The sequence below is a fragment of the Acipenser ruthenus genome, chromosome 1 (genome assembly GCF_902713425.1).
Source record: "Acipenser ruthenus chromosome 1, fAciRut3.2 maternal haplotype, whole genome shotgun sequence".
Classification (NCBI taxonomy): Eukaryota; Metazoa; Chordata; class Actinopteri; order Acipenseriformes; family Acipenseridae; genus Acipenser; species Acipenser ruthenus.
This window is the reverse complement of record NC_081189.1, coordinates 88,102,177-88,129,525: the sequence shown is the minus strand read 5'-3', so window position 1 is coordinate 88,129,525 and position 27,349 is coordinate 88,102,177. Positions and strand designations below refer to the sequence as shown.

At 39.5% G+C, this 27,349-nt stretch overlaps 2 protein-coding genes across 5 annotated transcripts in view; both read left to right on the top strand.

Moving 5' to 3' along the window:
• The first annotated feature begins 3,649 nt into the window (after window positions 1-3,649).
• Window positions 3,650-12,196, top strand: LOC131738129 (uncharacterized). 2 transcript variants are annotated; one of them, XM_059031690.1, is made up of 2 exons: window positions 3,650-3,726; window positions 4,989-12,196. In XM_059031690.1, the coding sequence occupies exon 2, from the start codon at window positions 6,273-6,275 to the stop codon at window positions 7,671-7,673; it is 1,401 nt and encodes a 466-aa protein (XP_058887673.1). In that variant the 5' UTR covers window positions 3,650-3,726; window positions 4,989-6,272; the 3' UTR covers window positions 7,674-12,196. The 2 variants fall into 2 exon arrangements, with proteins under 2 accessions (XP_058887673.1, XP_058887670.1); XM_059031687.1 differs by having other exon boundaries at window positions 3,658-3,726; window positions 5,037-12,196.
• An 8,985-nt stretch (window positions 12,197-21,181) lies between these two features.
• Window positions 21,182-27,349, top strand: part of LOC117421274 (transmembrane protein 131-like) — a 67,932-nt gene continuing 61,764 nt past the window's right edge. For all 3 annotated transcript variants that reach the window (XM_059031621.1, XM_059031616.1, XM_059031612.1), the window contains exons 1-3: window positions 21,182-21,469; window positions 22,209-22,279; window positions 24,352-24,395. In XM_059031621.1, the coding sequence (XP_058887604.1) occupies window positions 21,343-21,469; window positions 22,209-22,279; window positions 24,352-24,395 (242 nt within the window). In that variant the 5' untranslated portion in view covers window positions 21,182-21,342. The remainder of the gene's footprint in view (window positions 21,470-22,208; window positions 22,280-24,351; window positions 24,396-27,349) is intronic.

The window sequence follows — 27,349 nt, the reverse complement described above, 5'->3', positions numbered from 1 at the left end:
GATGTTAATGCAGGAACCCAAAAAATCACTGTAACTGTATATTGCAAGTATTGAAGGGTTTTTACAATATTGACATGCTGAATCATTTAATCAAATTTGAACCAGTTGCTAACAGTGACTCACATGCGCCTTTATGTAAAAATAAATACACATGATTTCCATTACACGAGAGTAGATGTTAAAACTTCATGCTGATTTGAACTCGGCTCTCGCCAAGATAAGCACCAACTAAGACATAGCTTTACAGTAAACTAATGTGATCCATCTGTGTCTCCATCCATTTGCGCTTCCTTCCATATGATGATGTAGATATCCTTCTGTCTGGTGATGATGGCTGAAGTGTAATGCTGGCTCCAGGGATCAGCTTATTTGCCTCCCTAGTGCATCAGCACACACAACGGCTGTGATGCTGGCTCCGGAGATCAACCACAGTGCGGTCTCCCCAGTGCATCAGCATGACAACCGTCTGGATTGAGCTAAGTAGGGTATCTCTGGGGACTTCAAGTGGGCACCTTCCATCCTTGGTGTTTCGTCGACTAGCCCATGACACCTCAAGAAGGCTCGACGGTGATTCTGGCGTCCCAGCACCACCCCCCTCCGTCCCCTACTCAACTCAGCCCAGCTTACTTACCCGTACATCAGCGTTTCTTTCTTTCTATTGTGCTTGAAATCCCCAGCCAGAATCTTTCCGTCTCAACCACAGCCAGTTGCTGCTCCTCTCTGCTGCTTCAGATAAGTTCTTCACTGAATCCGACGTCTCTGAGAAACCGGGTTTTAGAGTGTGCCACAAATCCTCGACAACCCACCTCCACTGGGTAAACCTGGACTCTCCATCCTCTCTGTTCTGCTTCAGCGGCTAGTTGAGCATACCACAGTTTCTTCCTCTCATACGCCTCATCTACAGCATCCTCCCATGGCACTGTTAACTCTACCAGGTGAACAAGGCGTGCTGATCCAGACCACAAGACAATATCTGGTCAAAGGTTAGTGGTGGCAATCTCAAGTGGAAAAAATAAGCCGTTGACCAACATCTGCCAGCATTTTCCAGTCTCTAGCAGCTTCCAGTTGCCCTGGGCGAGGATTGGTTTTAACACCTTTTCTTGGTGGTTGCTCTCCTGGGCGGAGGAATGTTGTCTTTTGTGTGTAATGTTTTGATGGAACTGGTGGCAACTTATTGGTCATGTTACGCTTGTCTTCCAATGCTAAGGCCAAACATCGCAGCACCTGGTCATGGCGCCAAGTAAACCGTCCTTGGCTAAGAGCCACCTGTCAAAATGTGCCTTAATGTTGCAGGTGATGAACACGAAGGACATGAGGGATCCTCTCCTACCCAGAGGTTTAGGTTCTGTGGTGATGGGAGAACATCATATGTTGACCTGATGAGGAAACTCATCTTGCTCTGTTCCATTGACCATAGGTCTTGCCAGCCAATCTTGCGTTCTTCCACACTCTCCCATCTCATCCATTCTCCCTGCTTGGCCTGGGAAATGGCCTCTACGCACCTCATCTTCTCCTCCTGCTTTTGCACCTTGTTGACTACCAGCTTCCTCCGTTGAGCTGGGGCTGCCTTGTGCCATGTAGGAGGAGCTGAACTGAGACCAAGACCCCCTCTTCCATGCTGAACTTGCCTCATGATATCACCAATTCGAAGGGCAGCCTTTGCATCATCCACAGCTTTCTTTGCCGCCCACTTTCTTCCAACACAGGTGCTTCCTCCCTTATGCATTTGTCGCATGACTCTACTAATGTAATTTCCAGTCTGACCTTGGCGCACTTAAACTCCTCGGTTAGAGCGGAGACTGGTAGCTGCAGTATTCCTTTACCATAAAGTCCCACTCTGATGAGGCAGCGTGGAACTCCCAATCATTTCCTGATGTATGAACTGATTAAAGCTTCCAGCTTCTCTACTGTTGTCAAAGAAACCTCGTACACAGTCAGTGGCCACAGCAACCTCAGCAGTAGACCAAACTGAAAGCACCAGAGTTTTAGTTTGCCTGGTAAAGCGCTGCTGTCTATGCTCTTCAACCCTTCCAGTGCTTGTTGTCTAACTTCTCCCACACGAACTGTGTCCTTTAGATCCCTGTCGTAACGAAGAAGGTATTATCTACTGCTTTACCTTTAATTATAGAGATGCTTCTTGATTTAGTGGGCTTGAATTGCATTCGTGCCTATTGAATGTTATTGGTTAATTTGCCCAATAACCGATTAGTGCAGGCTGCTGTTGTAGTCATGGTTGTCATGTCATCCATGTATGCTCGAATTGGTGCTAGTCGCATTCCAGAAGCCAAGCACTCTCCTTCCACTACCCATTTTGATGCCCTAATGATTACTTCCATTGCCATAGTAAAAGCCAGTGGAGAAATGGTGCATCCTGCCATTATTTCAACTTCTAGGCACTGCCATGTAGTGCTGAATTCTGAAGTTGAAAAACTAAATTGCAAATTTCCAAAGTAGGCTTTCACTAAATTTGTTATTGTCATCGGTACACTGAAAAAATCAAATGCTGCCCAAAGAAGTTCAGGTAACACTGAACCATATGCATTTGCCAAATCCAGGAATGTCACATGGAGCTCCTTCCTCTCCTTTTTAGCTGATTGAATTTGTTGCCAGATCACATTGATGTGTTCTAAGCATCCTGGGAAACCTGGAATGCCCACTTTTTGTATTGAAGTGTCAATGCAGCAGTTCTTTCATAGGTAAGTTGACAATCTCTGAGCAATAATGCTGAAGAAAATCTTGCCTTCTACGTTTAATAGGGAAATAGGGCGAAACTGAATGATGCTTGCAAAAATTTTTTCTTCAGGTATAAAGACACCACCTGCTCTTGGTACAACCTGTTTTTCCCATGCCACTTTCATCAATTTCCACAGGATTCATAGAACTCCTGAAGCACTCTTGTACACTCTGTACGGAACTCCATTAGGCCCTGGAGATGATGAAGCCCTTGCTTTTTTCAAAGCTCGCTCTACTTCTTTCCACTTAGGTGCACAGTCCTCCATTTGGTATTCTGGTGGATTGATAGGTGGGATATCTGAAGGAATTGACATAGGCTCCTGCCTTTTTGAATCTGTATGTGTTTCCTCCAAATATCTCTCTAGCTCAAACTTAGATGCTTTTGGCGTGCCATTCTTCTCACTGGTGAATAACTTCTTTACAAATTTGAATGGGTCTTTATAAAACTTAGTTAGAGCTGAGCGTTTCCGTAGACGCTCAGCTCTGCGCAATGTTGCAAGCTTATCTTTTATGACCCTTTGTAAGAGATTGAGTCCCTCCTTCTGACTTTGTTCTGCTCTTCTCCATTGCTTCCTCAGCTGTCTCCTTTCTCTAACTAAGCGTTCAATCTCCTGCTGCCGTCTAGACTTTCCAGGAATAGTTTGTACTTTTTCCTTCCTTTTTTCAACTCCAAACCTCTCGCTTCCATATGCGTAGATGATGTACCCAATTTTATCCAGCTTCTTTTCAACTGTTCCACATTAACACATAGACATTAAACCTTCGGGCAAAACAGGACAGACTTAAAAAAGTATGCAGTCAGCGCTGAGTGTGACAAGTCAGTATTCATCAAATATGTTAGAACATGCACATAAAAGAATGATGTAGGCGCTCAAGAGAAATTGCTCATGTAACCTTTTAATTGTTCTCATTTTGCAGTATGCTGAGGGAAGCCAGAGGAAAACATTCTTGAATTACATTATTGAACAGGCAAAAGTGGGTTGGCAAGACATGGTAAGTCAAGTCAATATCCATTTAAAAAAGAAATAAATAAATAAATAAAACTTGGTGGATGTATTTAATTTAGAAATTGCTGTTCACGTGTTGCTACAACTGTTTAAATAACACACCTGTAATTTTTCTTTTCATTGTTAACATCCTGACACCTTTTTACACTTTTAAAGTCTGTTTCAAAGCTCTTTTCAGAATGTCCGCTCTAGTGCACTAATAGTGTAACGATTATTGCCCACACTGTCAAACAAGTAAAACAGCAATAATGATCCATGATACGATTTCGTGGTACGAAACAGAAAAGCCAGAACACCTGTTGTTATTATTATTTTTTTTAAATCTCTCTTCCTGCAGTGATTTAGAGGACAGATCTCAAACCCAAGTGCACTAGAGGGTCTATTTTGAAAATAGTTTTGAAACAGACTTTAAAGTGTAAAAGGTTGTCAAGATGTTAACAATGAAAAGAAAAATTACAGGTGTTTTATTTAATTAAACAGTTGTAGCAACACGTGGGGACGTATAGCGCTATATTTTTCGGAACCCCATTACTTACTCTTTAAGTAGCCTGAAGCAAATGAGAATGTTTTACAACATTTTCAAGAGACTTGCTCTGGGTGGAAGCTGATTTGCATGGCTCTTTTGGAGGTGAATGGTGCATTTTCATGGTTCTAGTTGTTCCTTATGTTTTTCTGATGTTTTTTTTTCTGTTTTGTTTTTGAGATTCTTTTTCTTCTACTTCCACTACATTATTGTTCAACTGCAGTGTATCTGTGATTTAGTTCACTTCAAGTGAACTGACTTTAGGAAAATAAAACATAAACTGAACACAATGGGTCCCAGTTGCAGCGTACTGGTCAGAAAATTCTGTTTATTTGTTTAGCTGATCTGAATAAGTGGAACAAGTTAAACTGATCATGGTAACCAGCTCATAGACCAGTATATATAGAATAAATCAGAGTCCTAGATGATTTAAAGATATGTAGTATATACAGTAATTGGCCCACGTTATTTATCTCCTGTTTATATAGTTCATTTGCAAAATTCACTTTGTCTTTTTTTCCATTGAATTGACTTACACTAGTATTATCTGTCAATTAAAATGTAAGTGGAGTCCACCATTATGCACATTGCATATGCTGTAAAATAGTGTACATTTGCAGAGTTGGTTGATGCTGATGTTAAAATCACTAATGTGTCAAATAACAATTTGGGAGAATGAAAGGAGTATCAACCCAACATAAACATAAATACCGTTTTCACTTCAGGTGCAAGTATAATCGAATGGGAGATCAAATCCTGTTTATTATCCATAGGAAGATGGAGCAGCCTTGCTGAAGGAAATTCAGCTGCTGAGGGAACAACTGAAGCAGCTGAGAGCAGAGGTGAAAAAAATCTTTAACCCTAACCTGAATAATATAAGTAAGGGATGGATGTACACTTGTGGCACAGAAAAAGTATTTATATTTTTCAGTTATGGCTGAAATGTTTTTTTTTAAAAATGCTTAGTCTTTTCTTTTTTTAAGTTGCATGTACACCCTTGAAAAGCTGTAAATAAACAAACCAAAAAAAACATATTTTTTAATTTTATATGCTAAAGGTATACCGTGTTTAATTTCAAGTAAGGATTTGCTGCCCTACAGGTTTCAATTCCTTCATGAGAAGGGCCCTCACCTTGTACGTCCTGACCTAACGTTGTGGTGGCGTGATACCTGCTTTAATATGCATAACAATTGTATTATATCAGAATAGTGATATAATACAATTGTTATGCATATCAAGTCTTCCTATTCTGATGAAACTTAACAGCATTCTTCAGGGATTGAAGTGGCACTCCCGTTTTATTGTAGTTAAAGTTGGGTTGTGAGCCGAGTTGGACAAACTGCTGATAGTGACAGCTAATATATCAAATGTGAACAACATTTTACTGTGTGTATTAATTTAGTCCACAGAGTGATGCAGACTGAGTGTGTAAGAAAACTTTTAATTTTGTCCATCCTTCTTTCAATTATTTTGTAGAAGCATTGTCTTTTTACTCAGTTTCTAATACTGTACCTACAAACTGGTGGCAATAAATCATCATTCAATACTACAGTTACTGGAAAGAGTTTATCTATCTGTTAAGCTTAAGAAGGGGACTCTTTTGCAAGGGCAGAATAGTAAAAAGACACTCTCAACGGTGATTGCAACCTCCGGTGGACAAGATATCCAGTCTGCTCTACTCCTCTTCACACGTCCAATGCAAGATGTCAGCTTCAGAACATAAGAGTCTTGCAACCAGGTCAGAGTGCTCACGTTCATCTAAGTCATCAAGACGCTCCAGCAAATCTGCAGCAAGCTTGGCTGCATTAGAAGCTCGCGCCAAGGCTGAAGCAGCACTAGCAAGAGCATCATATGCACAGAGAGAAATAGAAGTGAAAGTGAAGAAGGCCCAGCTTAAAGTGGAGGAGACCCGCCTGGAAGCCACATTAGAGGCTCTTCAGCAGGAGTAAGAGGCAGAGACCGCCTTAGCTGAGGCTAATGTCTTTGAGACAGCAGTGGATGCAGCTGATATGGCACAGTTGTCTGGGGTTGACGACAACAAACAAGGCTCATCCTACCATTCTCTCGAGAGGGCTGAAAAGTATGTACAAGACCAGCAAGCCTACGTGAACTACCATCAGCCATCGGCATACAAGGAAGTCTCACAGCCAGACGTCAAGTTTGAATCGCTTCCCCGAGTTGATCACCTCCAGCCACACAACTCCTCTCCCTCCCACAACAAGCTGGTCCAGAGCTCACAACCACGACTACATCCTCTCTCTCGTGCCCCCACTCATACTGAAGTGCCAGCTACCTCAAGACACTCAACGACTCACCTTATCAGAGAGCATGAGGTGAACGTGCCTAACCCCACCTGCAGGCTCCACACTTCACAGTCTTCCAGGCGCTACGCAGATGATGACGGCCAGCCACCTGGTGTAGAACGTCATGAGTCCAGTGGGACCCATTCTGATCGTGCCAATGTTGCAGAGCTGGCGAAGTTCCTAGCATGCCGCGACCTCCTCACAGCTGGACTCATCAAGTTCAATGACAAGCCAGAAAACTACTGGGCTTGGAAGTCAACATTCTCCAACGCCGTTGAAGGCCTCGACCTACTAATCAAGTGGCTTGGGCCAGAATCAGCTGAGCATGTGAGAAGAATGAGGTCTGTCCATGTCAATCATCCTGCTGCAGCCCTCAGTGTGGTCTGGCAATGGCTAGAGGAGTGCTATGGGTCTGCTGAAGCTATGGAGACAGCCCTCTTCAACAAGCTTGAACGCTTCCTGAAGATCTCCAATAAAGACCCCCAACGTCTGAGAGAGCTAGGTGACCTTCTCCTCGAGTTGGAGGCAGCCAAAGCTGAAGGTTACTTACCCGGCCTGTCCTACCTGGACACTGCAAGTGGCATCAACCCTGTTCTGGAGAAGCTCCCCTTCAGCATGCAGGAGAAGTGGATGTCACAGGGGACCAGATACAAACAGGAGCATGGTGTCAGCTTCCCACCCTTCTTGTTCTTCTCCAGTTTAACCTGTGCAGAAGCAAAAATGAGGAACAACCCAAGCTTCATCACTTCCACTTCCAGCGCAGCACCACCTAAAGGAGAGAAAATCTCAATGAGAACGGCGAGAGCCCCTATCACAGTGCACAAGACAGAAGTGGACAATGCCATCCAGAAAGATGAATCTAAGAAGAAGGATGACCATAACAAACAATGCCCTATCCACAAAAAGCCACACCCCCTGCAAAAGTGTAGAGGCTTTAGGGAGAAACCCCTAGAGGAGAGGAAAACCTTCCTTAGAGAGAACTCTATATGCTTTAGGTGTGTCTCCTCAACAGCACACCAGGCGAAGAACTGTAAAGCTGTCATCCAGTGCTCCGAGTGCGAAGCGACAAGCATATTGCAAGCTCTTCACGCCTGTCCTGCCCCTTGATGAAGGACCACTTCATTGAGTTCATGTGCAAAATTTTTGAGACTGGGCACTCTGAAATCACTCTACCCCTACAAGCAGAAGAAGAGTGCTGATATCTTCCGATCTTTGGGATGTAACATCCACAAAAACCCAGACAGATAAGAGTGGCATTTGACTCCAGCGCCCAGCACCATGGGGTATCTCTGAATGACGTCCTGCTTACTGGTCCCAACATGAATAACAGCCTGCTTGGGGTACTGCTGCGGTTCAGAAAGGAACCAATGGCTGTGACAGCAGACGTGCTGCAGATGTTCCATTGCTTTGTGGTTCGTGAAGACCATCGAAACTACCTGCGATTCCTCTGGTACCGCAACAACGGCCTGGATAATGAACTTGTGGAGTACAGGATGTGGGTCTAACTTGTTTTTGGTAATAGCCCGTCCCCAGCAGTGGCCGTGTATGGCCTCAGGAGAGCCGCCTTAGATGGTGAGAGGGATTGTGGAGCAGAGGCAAGGCACTTCGTCGAGATGAACTTTTACGTCGACGACGGTCTCGTATCCCTCCCCACAGAGAAGGAAGCCATCACTCTTCTTCAGAACACTCAAGCAAGCAATGACTAGCAAGCATGAAGCGCTGGGCTGTGCTGTTCACGTGTATGAGCACCAGGGCCATACACATTGAAGTCAGAGGACCAGCCAAACAAATCAGGTCCGACTGTGGTACAAACTTTATCAGGGCCTGCAGAGCTGAAGATGGAGGCCGTTCAGAGCGACAAGGAGGTCCAAGAGTACCTGAGTGACAAAGGGTGTACTTGGGTCTTCAACCCACCGCACTCGTCTCATATGGGAGGCAGCTGGGAGAGAATGATCGGCGTCATGAGGCGCATCCTGGATTCCATGCTGCTGAAGGTGGGTCCATCCAAGCTTACTCACGAAGTCCTGACTACATTCATGGCGGAAGTCTCAGCCATCGTGAATGCTCGTCCATTGGTTCCTGTGTCTACGGATCCAGACCCCCCCCCCAATCTTGACGCCAGTGACACTCCTCACCCAAAATGTTGCTGTAGTTCCTCCTCCCCAAGGTGAATTCAACAAGAAAGACCTCTTCAGCCGGCAGTGGAGGCAAGTTCAAAGCCTTGCCAACACCTTCTGGCACCGCTGGAAGAAATAGTATCTTCCTACCCTGCAGAGCTGTAGGAAGTGGCAGAAAGAGAAGCCCAGCCTTCAGGAGGGAGACATTGTGATGCTGAGAGACAGTCAAGTGAAAAGGAACGACTGGCCCATGGGCATCGTCGTGAAGACCTTTCCTGGCAGAGATGGGAAAGTAAGAAAGGTTGAAGTCAAGACAGCAAGAGAGGGGTCATGCAAGACCTTTCTGCATCCAGTTTCAGAGACTGTCCTACTCCTCTCTCCAGAGACTGATAAGTAACTTTAAGTTCTAGTGTTAATGCTGGCATCCTTACAGATACCAGGCGTGGAGTGTTCTGGCCCCTGTAGTTGGTTAGAGTTCATTTTTTAAGGTCAATTCCATTTTGGCCACTAGACAGCTGTTGTTTGCTTAAGTTTCTATATCCTGTAAAAGAAGAATCCTTGTTAGCATTGAAAAATGGTGAAAGTCACTCTGTGGAGCTGCAGATATTATCAAACTCCATCCTTCTTTCAATTATTTTGTAGAAGCATTGTCTTTTTACTCAGTTTCTAATACTGTACCTACGAACTGGTGGCAATAAATCATCATTCAATACTACAGTTACTGGAAAAAGTTTATCTATCTGTTAAGCTTAAGAAGGGGACTCTTTTGCAAGGGCATAATAACACTCAATATGAAAAGGAAAATCTTGCATTTTAGTGATGAAGGACCAACGGTACAACTGTTGTATTTTGTAGTGTACACCACAATACAGCACAATTAGTAGCCATATAAGTTAGTGATTTTAATGGACATACTGAAGCAAAATTAGTGAACATAAATGGAAACAACCTTTGTGATGGAGAGAGGATATTGGCCTCCAACCTTAACATACATTCCAGATATTTTAGTGTTGCAACATCCTTTTTAATATAATCATTTAACCCCTGCCAAATTAAATAATTCTTATTAAATATTAATAGAATTTAAGTGACTGAAATCCTGAAAAGGACAACTTTATCCCTGAGCTGACTGGCAGGACTGTCTGTAATCATATGTTTTTTTTTTTTTTTTTTCAGGTTTCGTGTCTGTTTTAAGAAGTTCCATATTTCTGTACTGTGTGTTATTGATTGTGCTGTTTTCACTTGCCAAAGGCCTCAGAACAATATTGCTGTTAAACCAGTTAATAAACTCCTCAAATACTTTGCTATAGCATAGGCTGCCTATCCTAGTTTCTCTAATGCGGTCACTAAGGTAAGTAAATGGAGACACAAACAAAACAATTCCAGATCCTAGTGATCTTTTATTTGTATTTTTTTCTTTTGCATTTCCTTGCAAATTAATTCAATCTTGGCTTATTTGATACTTAGTTAATTATAACCAGAAGATGAACTGCAATGTGTTGTATATGATAACATGATTGGCTCTTGGCATGACGTTAAATGAAACATCTATTCAACAGAAAAGTATTCAGCTGCTATAAATGTGTTCAAGAGTAAAACCCCACCCCCACCCCAACTACTGCGGTCCTAAACATCTGGGCATCTATAGCAATACAGATTTTTTGTGAACTTACTCTATAAGGTCCATAGTGAAGTTGAGAACCACTTTGAAGCTTTGTTTTAAAGAGCAAGTAGTGTAAAATTTCATTTTCATCATTTCTTTTTTATATTCCCCTTACTATTTTAGTATTTTATGATGTTTGCAATCATTCTTTGTGGTTCTGGGTTCTATTGCCCCAATATTTTTTTTCTCAAAATCTGCCTTAACATGGCTTTGATCTTGCTTAAGCTTCATCAGAGATCCAAAGTACCTGCACTAAACAGCTGTTCTCATTCCATTCAAATCTTATGACAATATGACTTTTCAGCTCCATATTGTCTCAACATTTGAATGCTTTAACCATTACTTTATTGAGCTACCGTTATTTTGACAGTGTTTGGGCTTTGCACAATTATGTGAAAGTAAATGCACACTCAAATATACTGTACACCTAAACCTAGCAAGATACATAATTGTAACGTCACAAGTGACCCTGAAACCCCTTCTCTCTTGTACAAGGTGCTAGCGCCTTTTGAATGGCGAGCTTATGCTGCAGAAGTATATGGTCCTTCAATAGAACCAACTTAATTTCTTTGGGGGTTCCCCATTGATGCTGGACATGATAATGAGGCATGGGAACCCATTGATATGAAACATAGTGAATTCTGGCCAACTCAGATATTATGGATGGAAGGGATACCTAATAAAATAACCCTATGTGATCAGAATGAAATATATAAACATAATAGTCATCAGTCCAGAAACCTTACTTCTAGTGGGAGTCTCTCTCTAAAAAGGGGAAAAGATACCAAACCTAGAGTGTGGATGTCAGAAGTGTAGAACAGGACTGTCACAAGCAGAACCTAAAGTATGCCCAGCCTGCACACACATGGTAAAACATTGCAAAAGTATGTTTGAATGCAATGATGTACAAGGTGTATCATTCTGTCATTTGATTGTTGAACCAGACAATGTAAAGAGAATTGAATGTATGGGATGTGATGCTGCTCACCCAGTTAAGTGGGCTCATATGGGAAAATTAAAATGCAAAGATAGGAGTCTGACTATCCCGGTTCAAGCTTTTTGCAGGTATCAGGTGTAAACTGTCACCCACACCTGCGATGCTCAGAGATGGATTTCGGGACTGGTGGTTGCCTTTACAGATCCACTGAGAGTAGAACCAGACAAAGAATTTCAATCCTGTTGGAAGCACTCTGATATCTGGGATGTGAACTGGACACTGCGATTAAAAGTAATTGTAAAGGGCAATAATATTATAATATTGTAAAACTCTGTACTGTGTTAAACAAGCAGAAATATTATTGCATAAAATATGTGTTAGCCTAAATGAAGATTCAGTAAAACTAAAAATCTCGGACCTAATTCAGTAACTGTGATAGTGCTTATTGGAATATGCTCACAGGAGTTCCTTATAAGCAAGAAACAGCCTAACCTAAACAGAGACCCTGTGCTTGGAAAGTCTTATCTAAGAAAGTACCAGAAGCTTCTTGGTACTGGAGCGATGTTTTATCAAGCAAACCAGGACTAATTGACACTACAGATGCTTTCAATCAGGAACACCTAGTCATTATAAACTTTATCTTAACAAAGTAATGGAACTCCATGGTACTGGAGGTATATGTTAAAAGCTTTTGGAAATGACCTCATATATACTGGGGTTAGAAAAATATAGAAAAGCTTGGTACTGCATATGAATCATTTTAGGAGTAGCCAGATGTGTATAATTAAGCCTTCTGATGCACGAAGCAGGGAAAAAGTCCTATAAATATTGGGGCAAAACTGCAGTTTATTCATGTTGAGTTTGGTAACACAGACCCAGCTGATCCACCCCCTGAAGATCTTTCATGTGAAGCTGACTGTATTAGTTTGGTAAGCATACTTTTTGCATTTGTATCTCACCTATATTGAAGCAGGCTATAAGGATAGGATTATTATATTTAGTTTAGAGAGGTTGTTATATTGTCTGCTTTGGTCTGGCTTTTGGAGCTCTTGGCTAGTACATATTGTAACCATATTGCTTTATAGAATCGATGCTGTTAGTTTGTGCAGACACCGGACTGCCCGGATTGTCTATGAGCTAAGATTCGACGTCGATCTGTGATCACTCGATCCATTTAAGCGTTAATAAACCGAAGGAGTAAATATATATATATACTCTGATTTGTTAAACTATAAATAAGTTATTCTTCATTGACTGTTGTCTGGGTATTTCTGGGTATGTTAAAATCTGTAAGCCAGTATACAAACTATCCACTTATGACAGAATAAAAGAAGAATGCACGAACATGATCATAACTAAATTGTGTTGTCTTTTAGTTATCAGATGTCTCAATTTTATAACATCCTTCATGCTCAATACAAGTCTTGTAATGCAGCATTGTGCAGGTATTGAGTTAAAAAAAGAAGAAAAAAAAAAGGATGTACTTGCAGCACATCAAGACAAACTGGTCCTGCCAGTCAGCTGCAGTGAAACATGAATTCTAAGCAGCTGAAGTTATACTTCACGTTCCAGGGTTTCCAAAACTTTTACTCAACATTAATGATTTAGTTTAAGATCTTACATTCCAACATTGTTGGTTTAAAAGATCACTGTCTGAGACCAGGGGTGTAATTTGATTCTTGATTCATGGGCTGAAATACTTACCGTATTTTTCAGGAGATTGCAAGCCAGATAGTCATCTCCTTGTTTATGTGTATGATATTAAACAATGTACCATAGGTTATGATATCATTAACCTATACGCTAATTACGCTATAGGGTAGGGCCCCCAGTTGATTTGGGACCCCCATGCTTGCATTATATAATGTTCAGAACAAAAATACATACATTTATGTATTTTAAATCTTTTTTTTTTGTATCTTGTTTTTATTGCTACCGTTCTCCTGTTCTAAATGTGCATTACCCAATACGTCATGCGTTGTGATTGACATGGTAACAGCAAACAAGCCATTTCACAAATCAGAACTTCAGATTGTCTAGCTGTGGGTGGGGCATAGAGCGAGGGCTCAGTGTCATGTGATTGCTCTGACAGCAGATTTGAAATTAAAGTGGTAAATTAAAAACATACTGGTCAGAACCGGAAGCAATATCTTTGATCAAGATCTATCTGCTGTGTGTGCAACCATATATAGGTAAGAGACATGTCCAAAAGTCATCGAAAGTATGTCAGCGGTGCAGGAAGCACACAATGCAATTCTAGACAAAACACCCAAGTTAGAATCTTTCTTTGGGAATGTACCAGTGAGGACAGAAAACTCACTTACATCAGATTTGCAACTGTCTCCATCTTCGGACACAGAGGTATCTAGTACATTACCTGATACACAGCAAACTCCTGCTGCTTCTGGTCATGTGCACAGCTCATCACAGACCAGCACAGAAGAGACTTCTAGAACTGATTTTGCACGTGACACATTAGTACTTCATCTGATCCTGGTTTGTGGGGCAAATTATCGAAAACTGACATTGAATACTGGATTTCAAAGGGCTGCTTGTCAAAATCGGGAAGGACCCTTTGAATGTTCGGGAGTACGCAAATCAAGTTTGATACTTCTCCAAGATTTTATTTTGCGGGACTAAAGTGAATGGTGAACAGTACTCCCGTGAGTGGCTGCTATAGTCACCAGTAACTGGCAACAGTATTGTTTTTGCTGCAATTTACTGTCCATGATGCACTCCTCCCAGTTCGCCACTAATGGATTCAGTGATTGGAGTAACACAAGTAAATGAATTAAATGGCATGAGAACAGTGATGAGCACCGAGCAGCCATGCTGGCCTGGCTAAAGAGAGCATCGGCTAGGGGTTCCATAGATGAGGAACTACAGAGACAGCAAGAAGGTGAAAATAACTACTGGCGATCAGTGCTTCTTCGAGTTGTTGAGGTTATTACATTTCTGTTAGAACGCAGATTGGCATTCAGAGGAGATAACAATCTTATAGGTTCACCCAACAACGGAAACGTTCTTGGCATACTAGAATTTAATAGCAAGGTTTGACCCCTTTCTTGCAGAGCATATCTCACGGTGTGGCAACCACGGGCGAGGGAATCCAAACTATTTATCATCTACAATTTGTTATGAACTTATTCAACTAATGGGCACCAAAGTTCTGTTAGCTGTGTGCAAAGGTTTGCACTGCTAAGTATTTTTCGATTTATAGTCGATTCAACCCCTGATGTGAGTCACACAGACCAGCTTACATTTGTTGTACGATTTGTCAACGCAAGTGGTGAGACTACAGAGCGCTTTCTGAAATTTCTACCTATTCGTAGTCACACCGTTGAAGATTTACGGGATTACGTGTTAGATACGATGAAAGAGTTGTGCCTCATCATTGAAGACTTTAGAGGGCAAAGCTACGATAATGCAGCCAACCTTCGGTCTCGTAATTTATGATGTCACACACAGAAACCTAGATGGGATTATTTTCCTGTAACTCACTGAAGCCCATTTATATATATATATATATATATATATATATATATATATATATATATATATATATACAGGTGAAAGTGTCAAAACTGCTTCTGCTTCTGTCTATTTGTTTTTATGGGAGGGAAATTGTATTGTCTTGTGAGGCTATCGTGCATTTGCGTCTTCCATATGTACCAATATAAAGACTGGAAGATAGTTTCTGTATCCATATATGCATCATGCATCATTTTGGTGAAGTTTTTTTAATTGCATAATTTTGCATTACATGTTCCTTCAGATGTTTGAATGTATTATTAACATGTATTATCGTTTGAATGTATTACAATCGTTAAGAATTATCATTAACAACTATCAGATTTAATTGTTTTCATTCACAAGTGATTTCTGTCGTACAGCAATAAAGTTTGTAATAGTTTAACTTGTGTACCCTGGTTGTTGTGGAAGAGTGAGTATGTAGGGGACCCCCAAAATAAGGCTTAACTTAGGGCCCCCCACTTCTTTTTATCCGGCCCTGGGTGCTTGTGGTTACAAGTGTAAGGTGCCTAGAAATGTGTTCATTTTAGACAACAGATTTCAACAAAACTTGAAATGGCTTTTGTAAGAAGAATCTATACAGTACTTATGTAGAATATTAACAGCTTTTATGCAAAATCAAATGGTTAATTTAGGAAACATATTGTTTCTGCTGAATTTTCTCAGGTAAGTTGGATTCAAACAGAAAGGCATCAGTGCATTTTATTCTGCACATTCAATGATAACCTCATTTTGAAATACTGAAATACAGGATATGGTCTCTGGATTCTATATCCTGGTGGCAGCCAATGTAAATAATCCTAATATATGTGAGGCCAAATGATCCTATTACATCAGACCATGGTATTTGCATGTCTGCAAATGGGAGTGTGACAGGGTAGCTGGCTACCCGTAGGAAAGAGATCCAGAGACAAAAAGATGCAGTTTAAACGCTGTGAGCACGTTTATTTAAAGAAACAAAAACACTGGAAAAAAAACAAGCAAGGCATGAGGGCCAAAATAAAAGGTTCTAACAGAAAAGAATAAACGTGTAGGCTGGGCATTAGCCATCACTATCAAGTTGCAAAACAGTACAAACCTCACAGCACCAGCACCAGCACCAGCACCAGCACCAGCACCAGCACCAGCACCAGCACCAGCACAAACCCCTCCCCCTCCCCCAAACTTCTCCAACAAACTTTCCTCTTCCTTATATACATGTGGCCACTCCGCAATTAGCATCAATTGCCTAGTTGGTGAATGGCCACACCTGTGATTGTTAGCAGGGATAGATTTAACCCCATTCCTGCCAACCTTACATTCCCACACACACACAAGGAGTTTCTGTAGTGTACCATATTTTTATAAAAATAAAATGTTCTAAATGCTATAATAAATGGAACAGCAGTACAGGCACTTGAAAAGTAGACATATAACCATGACTTGTATTGGCTTCCACTTAATATAAAGAATAATTTTTTAAGGTGTTGCATTCCTTTATTTAGATTCATGCATATTACCAAAACCCTATGCTGCTGGCAAACAACAGGATAACATGTTTACTATTGCTTGACACTTAACAATAGTGTTGGTACAAAATAAAATAACTAGTTTTGCTTCTCAGTGTTTGACTGCTTGAAACTGAGGATATCTGAAACCAGTCAGGTGTTGGTCCTTAAGGGTTTTCTAGTTGTTTTTGGTGCCTTGCCCAACAAACTGCATGAGGTTGTTTTCAGCATTGTAATTTATTAATGTCCTGACATACTTTATTTAGATTTTGACAAAATAGCCATTCTTTGTAGTTCATTTCCCAGTTTCTGTTTTAAAGGGCAAGCGGATAAAATTGCAAAGGATGCAGCCAACAGTGGGTCAAACACTGATAGTTTTCTCCTCAAAGGATCGGGCATATGGCAGTTGATCTAAGTATTGTCCTTTTAAATCATTAAAAAATACACCCTCCCTAACTGACCGTTGTACACCAAAGAGACTCCCATGCACTGTTAGATGATTGATTTCATAACCTTGGCAGCCGAAGAAAGCAGTATTTGTATCCATTATGGTTTAGTTCAATAGTCCTGAACGTCTGCATGTTGCTGGCTTTGTGTTGTCAGCACTGTGCATCTGAAGGTTAGGATTTAAAATGTCAGATCTGTCTGTTCGATCTGAACTGAGCCCCCTGCTGACTGGTTTCCAGTGTCCAGCACAAAGCCCTCACTTTGTGGGAAGAGGTTTTGGCAGTTGCTTCTGCTCTCTAATGGGGGTATTTGATAAATGACAGTAGATTTTGCTATGAACTTGCAGATGGATAATAAACAGAAGCATTGGGAGGCACTATTTTGCTGAGGAGTGTGTAGGTGGGCTGCAGTCCTGCTGCCTTGAGTCAAATCAACCAGCAGGGGTCACTGTCTAAGAACTTAGACATTACTCTACGGTAGACAGTAGATTTCTATTACATTTTTCACATTTTATTTCCAAAAAATCTGATTTGCAATTCGATGAAAATCTTGTAGCATATTGATATTATGTTAAATCAATACAAAAAAGCTTAAAAAGGTACAGTAACTTTCTTGTTTTACTGGTATTTCATAAAAAATGGCAGGTTTATAATGCATTCCAATGGAATGTCCCAGGAATAACAGCTACACATATGTGACAAAAATTGTGAATACTTTTGATTTTACAAACATCCAAACTGGTACCTACTGTAGCAAAGCTGGCACATGTTTTTAATACAGTAGTGCACATTCCATATTCAGTGGTAGGGGGTTATAATGCAATTATTGGGACTCCTGTGCCATATTAACAATGCTGCAATAACAATTTGATTACAGTATCTTTACTAACTCAGCATGTATACAAAGAATGTTCTGAGAAGCTGAGAACACTGGCAGTTTTATTGATTAATCCATCTATCTGATTGATTGACAATTGTTGTATTCTTGGGGACAGGGAATAAAAATAAAAACTTTATTTGATTACATGTTAAACAATAAAAAATATATATTTCACCTTATAAAGGAGAGATTTGGAAGTGACTTTTTTTTTTTATTTAGTAATTGCCCATTGATTTTACCCTGTTTTTCTCCCAATTTGAAATGGCCAATTGTAATTAGGCTCAGCTCACTGCTACCACCCCTGTGCTGACTCGGAGCAGCAAAGACGAACACACGCTGTCCTCCGAAATATGTGCCGTCAGCTTCTTTTCACTCTGCAGGCCCGCCATGCAGCCAACCCAGAGAACAACGCAGCTTACAGGCAAGCCCACAGGTGGCCAGCCAATCTACAGGGGTCGCTGGTGTGCGGTGAGCTGAGGACACCCTGGTGCTCGGCCAATTGTGCGCTGCCCCCTGGGAACTCCCGTCCACGGTCGGCAGTGGAATAGCTTGGACTCGAACCAGCGACCTCCAGGCTATAGGGCGCATCCTGCACTCCACGCAGAGCACCTTTACTGGATGCGCCACTCGGGAGCCCCAATTTGGAAATTACTTAAATCCAGGTTTGTGTTTTGCACTCCCTACTACTTTTTATCCAAGGTTTTCATGTCCCAGAGAATTACAATGAACTCCACTTGAGTTGCTTATCTCCAGACTTTCTTCTTTGGAAAATGTGATAAGCAGGTGGATGTATTTTCAAAGATTTTGAAATAGGAAATGGTGCTTGGCTAACCCTTTCTCTTTAACATAGCTGAAGAAAAAGTTTTTTAAAGCAAATGTTGTCAAGTAAGCTAATTGCCTTAACTTAGGAATGGAAGTAAATGTTATTCACTAACAAGAGGATGATCAAATATTAGAGTCCCATCTTGTTAGTAAATAACATTCATTGTGATTCCCATAACTATGATTCCTACATTAAGGCAATTAAGAAGTGTGTTATATTTAGGAAAAGTATTGTATCGATGTATCGATGTTTATATTGCACAATGTAGAGTAGACAGTGTGTGAGACAGACAGAATGACCTTAGCAAGTTTCATCAAAATTGGATTAGTATATGTATTAAAGGTGACATAATGACATGGACATATGCCACCACTATCCCTAACAGAGGATTATAAAATAGATCAAGGTAAGAGAAGAAATGCTGCAATACCGTATACAGTTCTGTATCACCTCCCTTGTCAACAATAAGACTTTATTTCATACAAACTTGTGAGTGTTTGATCTCTTACAGTCAAACATTCTTATCTAGTTAAAATGTTGTTTACTAGCACTTTGTTAAGCTATTGGGCAACACTTTTCCAAGGACTTTGTTAACTAAATTCAGATGTCTTTAAATGCCAACAAGTTGGGCAGGCTAGTTCAGGTAATAGGTTTCTGTTTTTAGGTTACTTACACTAGCCTCTAACAAATATTGGGAGATAGATAATAATATAGTAAATGCATTTTTTTTACTGCTTAATCATGTAGTAATCAGATCTTTTTAAATGTAGGCTTACAGTTTGAAGAATGAATTCTGCCTCTGCTATTTTTTATCACAGAAACACTGATTTCTGTAGATAATGGAAGATAATATCTGATGCCGAGAGACTAATGCATGCCTTTGTTTGATCTAGAATTGATTATTGTAATGCACTTTTTTTCTGGTATCCCAAAACGTGTGACATCCTGCTTGCAGCTTGTTTAGAATGCCGCTGTTACAATTCTGACTAAAACCAGGAAAAGTGAACATATTACCCCTGTTTTGGACTCTTTACACTGGCTCCCTGTGCAGTATAGAATTGATTTTAAGATGTTGCTGTTAACTTACAAGGCCCTGAATGGATTAGCACCGAGTTATTTGCAGGAGTTACTGACCCCGTTTCTTCATTCGTTATGGTACAGCAATCCTTTTTTTTATTACTTAAATACTACAAAGACAGTGCTCAGGGGTAAGCCTGGAAAGTTAATACTTATTTACAAATTAAAATCTATTAAATCATATTAGTTGCACATTGGTTGAAATTACATAAGATATCAAACTGGAACAAACCCACACAAGAGATACAATATATTTCTATTTTGTTTTTAACATTATATATGTAGAATAATATCTTTATTTTGCATAGCAAATAAAATACTCTGAAGACACATTCTAAAACAAAAACAAACACTGATTGCTTCTGTTCAGGTTATCCTGCCATTGAAATGAATTGCAATAGCTAACAAGCAATTTAAATGCAGTAGATACTTGTAATGCTGTGTATATAGCAAGAGGGTGATTATGTAAAGATGATTAAAGAAGTCCTTTGACAGGTGAACAATACACATTTCAGCTAGAACTCAACTGCATCAAAAAAAAAAAGTACAAAGTTACAACAAAAATATCTTCAGCACAAAAAAAGTGTGGTGACAACGTAATGGGGGTGGAGATCTTAAACCAAATACCGTGCAGATTTATTTGATGATTTGCAAGTTTGTGTATCAAACTATTGCTGGGCATATCTTTTCACAAATTCTCCAGTTCCCCATGAAGAAAACTCTTTGTCTTTTAATACACTGTTCAATGAAGAAAGGGTTTATAACGATGTCTCAAAGGGCCAACTACAGCAAAAGTGGTATTTATAAACACATGGTCTTTACACATGTTTGGTTTAATATGAGGAAAAGGGGGTAGCTATAGAAAGGTGGTCAAAACTACAGCATTGCAATCTCAATTCAGAGTGTATACCCTGGTTTAACAGAACAACACCTACCCCTATTGCATATTGTGTTAATAACTTAAAAGACAATGTAGGTCTGTACAAACTACAGTTCACAAGCAAAGCAAACAAGACAATGCTGTTTTTGGAGTTTGCAGTTTAGAACCAAATACCTGCAGACTGAGTGTATGAGCGACGCGTCGGTGTGTTTGATAATGGTGCATACAATTAAAACAGCATGTTAGCACATTTTAGTTAAATATTTTTCCTACCATTCTGAAGTGTGGAGAGTGTGTCTGTCTTGTCCTTTATTTTCTCCACTGATTACAAAAATATTTTTTTTAAACAGTATTTGTGAAAGCTGATTAAATGCATATAATTATTAATAGTCAGAGCCATGCATTCTCTACTGTGCACAGCGTAGAATGCATATTGGTTAATCATCTTGTTCAACAGTTCAGTAACCCTTATTACAATGTTCTGTCACCAAACATCAACATAACATGCTGTTTTCCCCACAAATCAGATGATACAAGCTTAGTTCTGTGCCTTTGAGAAGCCAAATCCGATCAGTTGTGAATTGACTGCGGTTGTGCACCTCTTTCTTTGAATTCTATCCACACAATACAATGATGAGAAAGAAAGGAATCCAATACTATTGCAAATCATTTTGATTGGATACTAGTCTATACAGTAGTTTTGTATGCCGATGTGTGCAGTATGCAGCTTGCTCTTGCTCTGTACTGTACTATATCTCCTCTCATTTCTAGGCGGTGGTCTGAGGTTATTGTTGAATGTTTCTCTGTGCTGCAGGCTGCACAGCGTTTCTGCTGTGCTCACTTCCCTCACACTCACCCACTCAGTCAGAGAGAGAGAGAGAGAGAGAGAGAGCGAGAGAGAGAGAGAGAGAGAGCGAGCAGTAAGCAAGAGCAGCATGGCGGGTCTACGGGACTTACAGCATGGGAGCCACTGCCATAGAAAAACATGGGTCGAACTGTTGCTGTGCAGCTTGCTACAGATCATTCTGCACTGTTTTCGCCAAGGAGAAGCACAAGTACAAGGTTAGGGACGACAAATACATTTTTAAAATGTCCACATTTGAGAATTTTTGAAAGGGGAAGAGGCGATCTCAATACGGGTCGTGTATATTTGTTGAGTACTGAATTGTGCTCCGTAGCTAGTAAAACATAAATCGTTTTTGTGAACGGGCGGAAGAATGCTTTTTTTATTATTATTATTACTATTCCTTGTTACGTATAAGTATGAAATGTAGAATTTAAAGCCGTTCAACGTCTTGAAATAACAGTTTTGTGAAAGAAGTTATATGGGTCGTTATTCCCCGTGTGCTCTGAACACATTCGTGTTGTGCACAGTGAGTGGAGTGTGTTTCCTGTGTTGATAAAAATGACTGTCACATTTAGACTTTCTTTTTTTTTTCTTCAGTATGATAATACATTTACTGCAATAGAATGTTTGATACTTGTGGCAATGTATATATATATATATATATATATATATATATATATATATATATATATATGTGTGTGTGTATATATATATATATATATATATATATATACAATATCGTATGTATGTACATGGTATTGTGATTGTAAAGCATTGTCTAGCATTACTGAGTAATTCAGTCTAGGTAAATACACATATATACTGTGTTTTGACATTGTGGTTGCTTTTAGGGAAAAAAGAAAACGACGTTCATTCTGTTAGGGTTACTTCCTGATCGTTTACTTTCCTTCTTGCGTCTCCTTTTTAATTCTAAACTTTTTTTTCCAAACAAAGCTCTTACTCAGATGCCCAACATGGTAGAAGTTTGGCAGGCTGAAGAAGTGGGCATATTATTTCCAAATCAGGTGAGAGTTTCATTGCAGCAGAAGCAACTAAAATGTGTATATTACATCAGTGTCAAATGGCAATGCAGACAAATACAAAAAGTAGTAACAGGCTTCACTCTCGAGGTCATCTGTACAGGAAAGAAGTTAGAGAGGTTGAGGGGTGTGTGTGTGTGTGCTGGAGAATGTATGGCATGTTCGAATTTTAGGAATCTGGAATGCAGAGTATGACGGGGTGTTGTTTTTTTTTTTGATGTTGTTTATACAAGTCTGCTGCTTGATCACAAGCGTGAGGCTTTTCATATTATTATTATTATTATTATTATTATTATTATTATTATTATTATTATTATTATTATTATTATATAAAATACAATGACTTCGGTTCTAGCAATTACAAGTATGACAAAATACGATTCAATAACGGAGCAGATAGCATATATTGATGGTAAAAAAGAGAGGTCAATCTCAGGCGGGAAGACTCGGGAGCTGAGCCACCTGTTGGCTAATGACCATGTGGCTTGGGCATGCATGTCCATGTTAATGAATACTAACATTTAGCAGACAATACCGTTTGACTTGTGTTTATCTGTTGTCAAAGGTACAGCTCACCTTAATAATACAGTAGGCTGGTTACATGTCGGGGGAGATTATTTATTTGCCTGTATTATACTGGGAAAGTCTTTATTGGCAAGCATACTGAATAATACTGAATCTTGATTTGCTGGAACTGCCATCCTCCTATTGGGAACGTTTCAAAAGTTTTTGAAATATACATATGATGCAGTATTTTTTCCCACAAACTGTTGTTAATATGTCTGTTTATAGGTTTATATATATATATATATATATATATATATATATATATATATATGGGGTATATACACGGTATATTGAAAGCTGAGCCATCACGTTAAATGGTATTCAACTAATTTTCCCGTTGTCTGTAACGTTTTAACCTCAAGACTGCTGCAGCAGGGTTAACTAGTAATATATTGCCACTTGAATGCCATTTGCGTTGTGCTGCTACTGCCCTCTATAAACAAATACTAGTGCTTCAATGTTCCATTAGGTGTGGTTTGGAAGGTTGTAGCCTACATGTTAAACAACAGTAACATGCTGTAACTGCATGTCATTTCTGGCTTTGAGATAATAATGTACAAGTTTACATTGAGCGCACACACACCCCTTTAGTACTAGAGCACCCATTCAAAAATACAGAATGTATGGATACCTCTACAAACGATTAGAATGTTAATCATATTAAAAAGTCATACAAATGAGTTAAAAAAGAAGCTAAAATTAGCTTCTAAAAAAGCTGTGACGTTTTAGTTGAGTACTCTGAACATCTTTTAGGAAACCTTGTAATTAAAGCTGCAGAGCTGGAGTTTAGGTTTTGTGCCAGTTGACAAGGTCAGCTGATGTTTGTGTGACATTTCAGTGTCTAGTTGCATCTCACATTGGAGGTGTTGTGCTGTTTGTGTGGAAATGGCCTTTTATGTGTCGTACAGTATGTATTTTCTGGAACCAATATTTCTAGGAACATTGATCATGCTAGGACTAATTTGCATAGAAATGGGGACAGGGGTACATTAGTTCAGTGTACCATTTGGTAATGATATAAATACCCTTGTATAAACTGACCATAGTAAAAGCATAGCAAAATATAATAAAGCATTGTGATAGTAAAGCATATCAATAAACATGGTAAACCAGGGTAAACTGTGGTAAATGCATAGTAAAACTACAGAAATACTGTGCAAAAACACCATAGTCAACTTTTAGAAGGGTAACCCCATTTTAAATTTTATTTGGACTTTGGGTAGGATTAACTGTGTGCCTGTAAGGCTGAAGAAAAAATAGATTATGTTTGCCTTAAAGTTTAGAGAAAGAACTTGCAGAGACAGGCACTGTACTCCTTGATTTCTCTATACAGTATGAACATGGTCTGCCAGTGTTTGTATTTCATTTTTCTGAACTAATTCATACATGCTTGTGATCTGCCCCTTTGTGTTATGAATGTCTGTTTGCGAGCTAAGCTGATAATGATCACAAAATGTGATAAAGAGATTTGTACTGTTTTTATTTTGTAGGTGGAGGCTGAGAAGAGCACAGAAAACCTTCAGCAGGAAGAAGGGTAAAGTTATTTAATATTATAAACTATACAACAACATTTGTGATAGCAGTTTGAATAAGAAGAAAAAAAAGCAGTGATTTGTGTGGGAAGTGGTGAGAGCAAAAGTCCTCACAGGCTTACATTCCAAGCTGCTAAGTTTAGATTTGCTAGAATAGAAAAAGTCACTAGAGATCTGTCATGTTATGATGGTTTGCTCTTTAGAGCAGGTTTTTTTTTTTAATAACCAGAAGACTCAAGAATGAAGTCCAGTTTAACTGCAGCAAAGACACTGGCTGCATCTGCTATGCATGGGCAGAATCAAATAATTATTTGTAGTGTAGTGGGTAGTATTTAAGTTGTACAATTGATCAGAGAGCAGTATTTGGCATGTATTAGGTGTAAAATCAAATGGGGGGGGGGGGGGGGGGGGATTTATTTTTTAGTAAAGTCCCTTTTGAGTTTTCAAAATCCAGCATAATGTTGTTTCCATGGCATCCAGCAGCTGGTTGAATGATTAACTTTTGCAGTTGAGCGCTTGTACTGTAAAATATAAAAAATGAGAGCTGCTGAAAGTGTTGAAATGACATCTGAGTGTTCTGTCAACATGTACCTTACGCAAGTGGCAATAGGATACAAATAGTTATTGCACTTGTAGGTTGCTGTATAGCTATAAAGTCATGGTTAAGGTTACAGAAATGAATTAGTTAGAAATGTTTCTATAAGGACCTAAACACTTTTACTTTGCAAACTGTTGAAAACGACCATCTTCCTGATGTGTTGTGAGGTTAGCAACCTTGACACAAGGCTGTTGAGGCTAGAGGTGCCAGCATGGCGAGGGATTGCAGGCCTGTGAAAGTCAATCACATTTGAGCTTGCTCTAGTCAGTGCAGTGGTTCCCAACCTTTTTCAAGGGAAGGACCACTAAGTGTTTGGATTTTTAAAACTGACCCCTTGCCGTGCATTTTTTCACAACAGCATTTTGAAACTAATTTGTATATGTATAAGTACATGTAGAAAGTAAAGTATATATAACGTACCTAACTTAATGAGATTCCTGGGCTTGAATCTTCACAGCCAGTTCACCAAGGAATGTTGTCATTTTGCGCATTGTGAAAGTTGCTGATGGCAAAGGTCCTGTTTCTTTTGTTTACATTTTTCTTTTCTCATTCTGAATGCTTTGTAGATAAATGGTGTCTCAATTTTGCAGGAGTTTTGTTTGACAAAATCTCCTGACAAATAATGCACTGGCGCTTGGGTCGTCCTTGGATCCAGTAAATGTAAATACCAGTGCTGGTCCCCGCAATCGTTACCGTGTGTAGCAAATTAATCAATTTCTAACACAACTTACTGCACTCGCTGAGTCACCAACATCGCTGGATGTACATATAAAAAACACTGGAATACGAAGACAAGGTGGGAGGGAAGCAATTTGATAAATTAAAAAATGATTGGAGAGTGTCCCGGATGTTACATACCACGTCTGGTGGTCTGATGTGTAAATTAAATGGGATTGGTGGCGCACAGTCGGTACGATTTATAGAATTTGGTTAAATGTGACGGAGTCAGAACAGACTGTACACATAATTTCCAGAAGTAGTATTAAGAGAATTTCCTTTTGGCATATAGCCTTGTGAGATATTAAACTTGGCTGAATAAATCCATATGGGAACATGGAGCTGTATGGTACAGTTCAGAAGTCAAGCAATAAGTATGACCTATTTTTGTTTCACATTAATGTCTGTTACTATATGCAGCTAAGGTCAAATAAAAAAAAAATATGTGTGGTTCAGGTTACGCTGGAAAAAAAAATATGGTAGGTAGGTAGGTAAAACTTTATTTTTTCATTTCCTGAATAAGCAGTGTGAACATGGTAAAAGTGGCAAGGGCTATTTTACAGTACATTGTTAATAGGTACCCCTGTTGTACTTTCATTAGTTACACTGCATCTTGCTTCATTCTCCGACCAGCTCCCCTTTCTCCACCTCACAGCTGGCTCAGTCTCATTTTGAGGGTCCATCTTCATTAATACACTTTCCACGTGCCTTGTTTTATGCTATAGGCAGGTAGCTCAAAGGAGTGAAACCACTGGGATTAAAATATAGCAGCAGCATTGCTGAAGCACTTAATGACTGTCAGTACATTCTTTTCTACACTGTGAAAAAATATTGCCATAAAAAGTCTGCTGCAAATAAAGTCATTTGTGTAGTAGAGGGGAAAAAAAGAGAGATGAGACTTCTATTAAAAATAACACATCTGCAGTAATTGTAATCTTGATGGAATTCAGAAAATAACATAAATTGAGTTTTTTGTGCATTATTAATATTATCATGGTACATGTGTTTAGACACTAAACAGCTTCTTTTTTTTTTAAAGAATGCATCCTTATTTGTCTTAAACATGATTTGCAATGATGTATTTGCAACATTAATATCTGAAATCTGTCATATTTCAATTGACAAATGAAAAATGTTGGATTAACCAGATCAAAGTGAACTAGTAATCATACAGTACACATTATAAAACATTGCAATCTGAAAGTCAGTAAATTGAAACCCCCCGTGATTGCACAGCACTGGGTGCTGCAGAACACCTGCCTGTAGAGCTGAATTAAAGCATTCTGCAAAACACGTCCGTTGCAGGCAGAAGTAACTTGGATGCTGGTATTTAATAAATGGTTCCTGTTTCCCAACGTTTGGATTGCGATGTTTTACTGTGTTCAACATTATATCGCAACCTTGTGGGATAAGCCATAAAAAGAAACATTTTCAAGAATAATGTCTACATATAGGCGTGTTACTGGTATGAGCGTGTTTCTGAAAATGTGTTCACAGTGATTTAATTTCCTGCAAAGGGTGAAAGGGCTATTTTAATGATATTTCTGCGTACTGGTAAAACATTTGTATAGAGTACCGGGAAAACAGTTTGTCAAGGTAATTTTATATATTGATTTTCAGGCTATTTTTATTTTTTAGGCT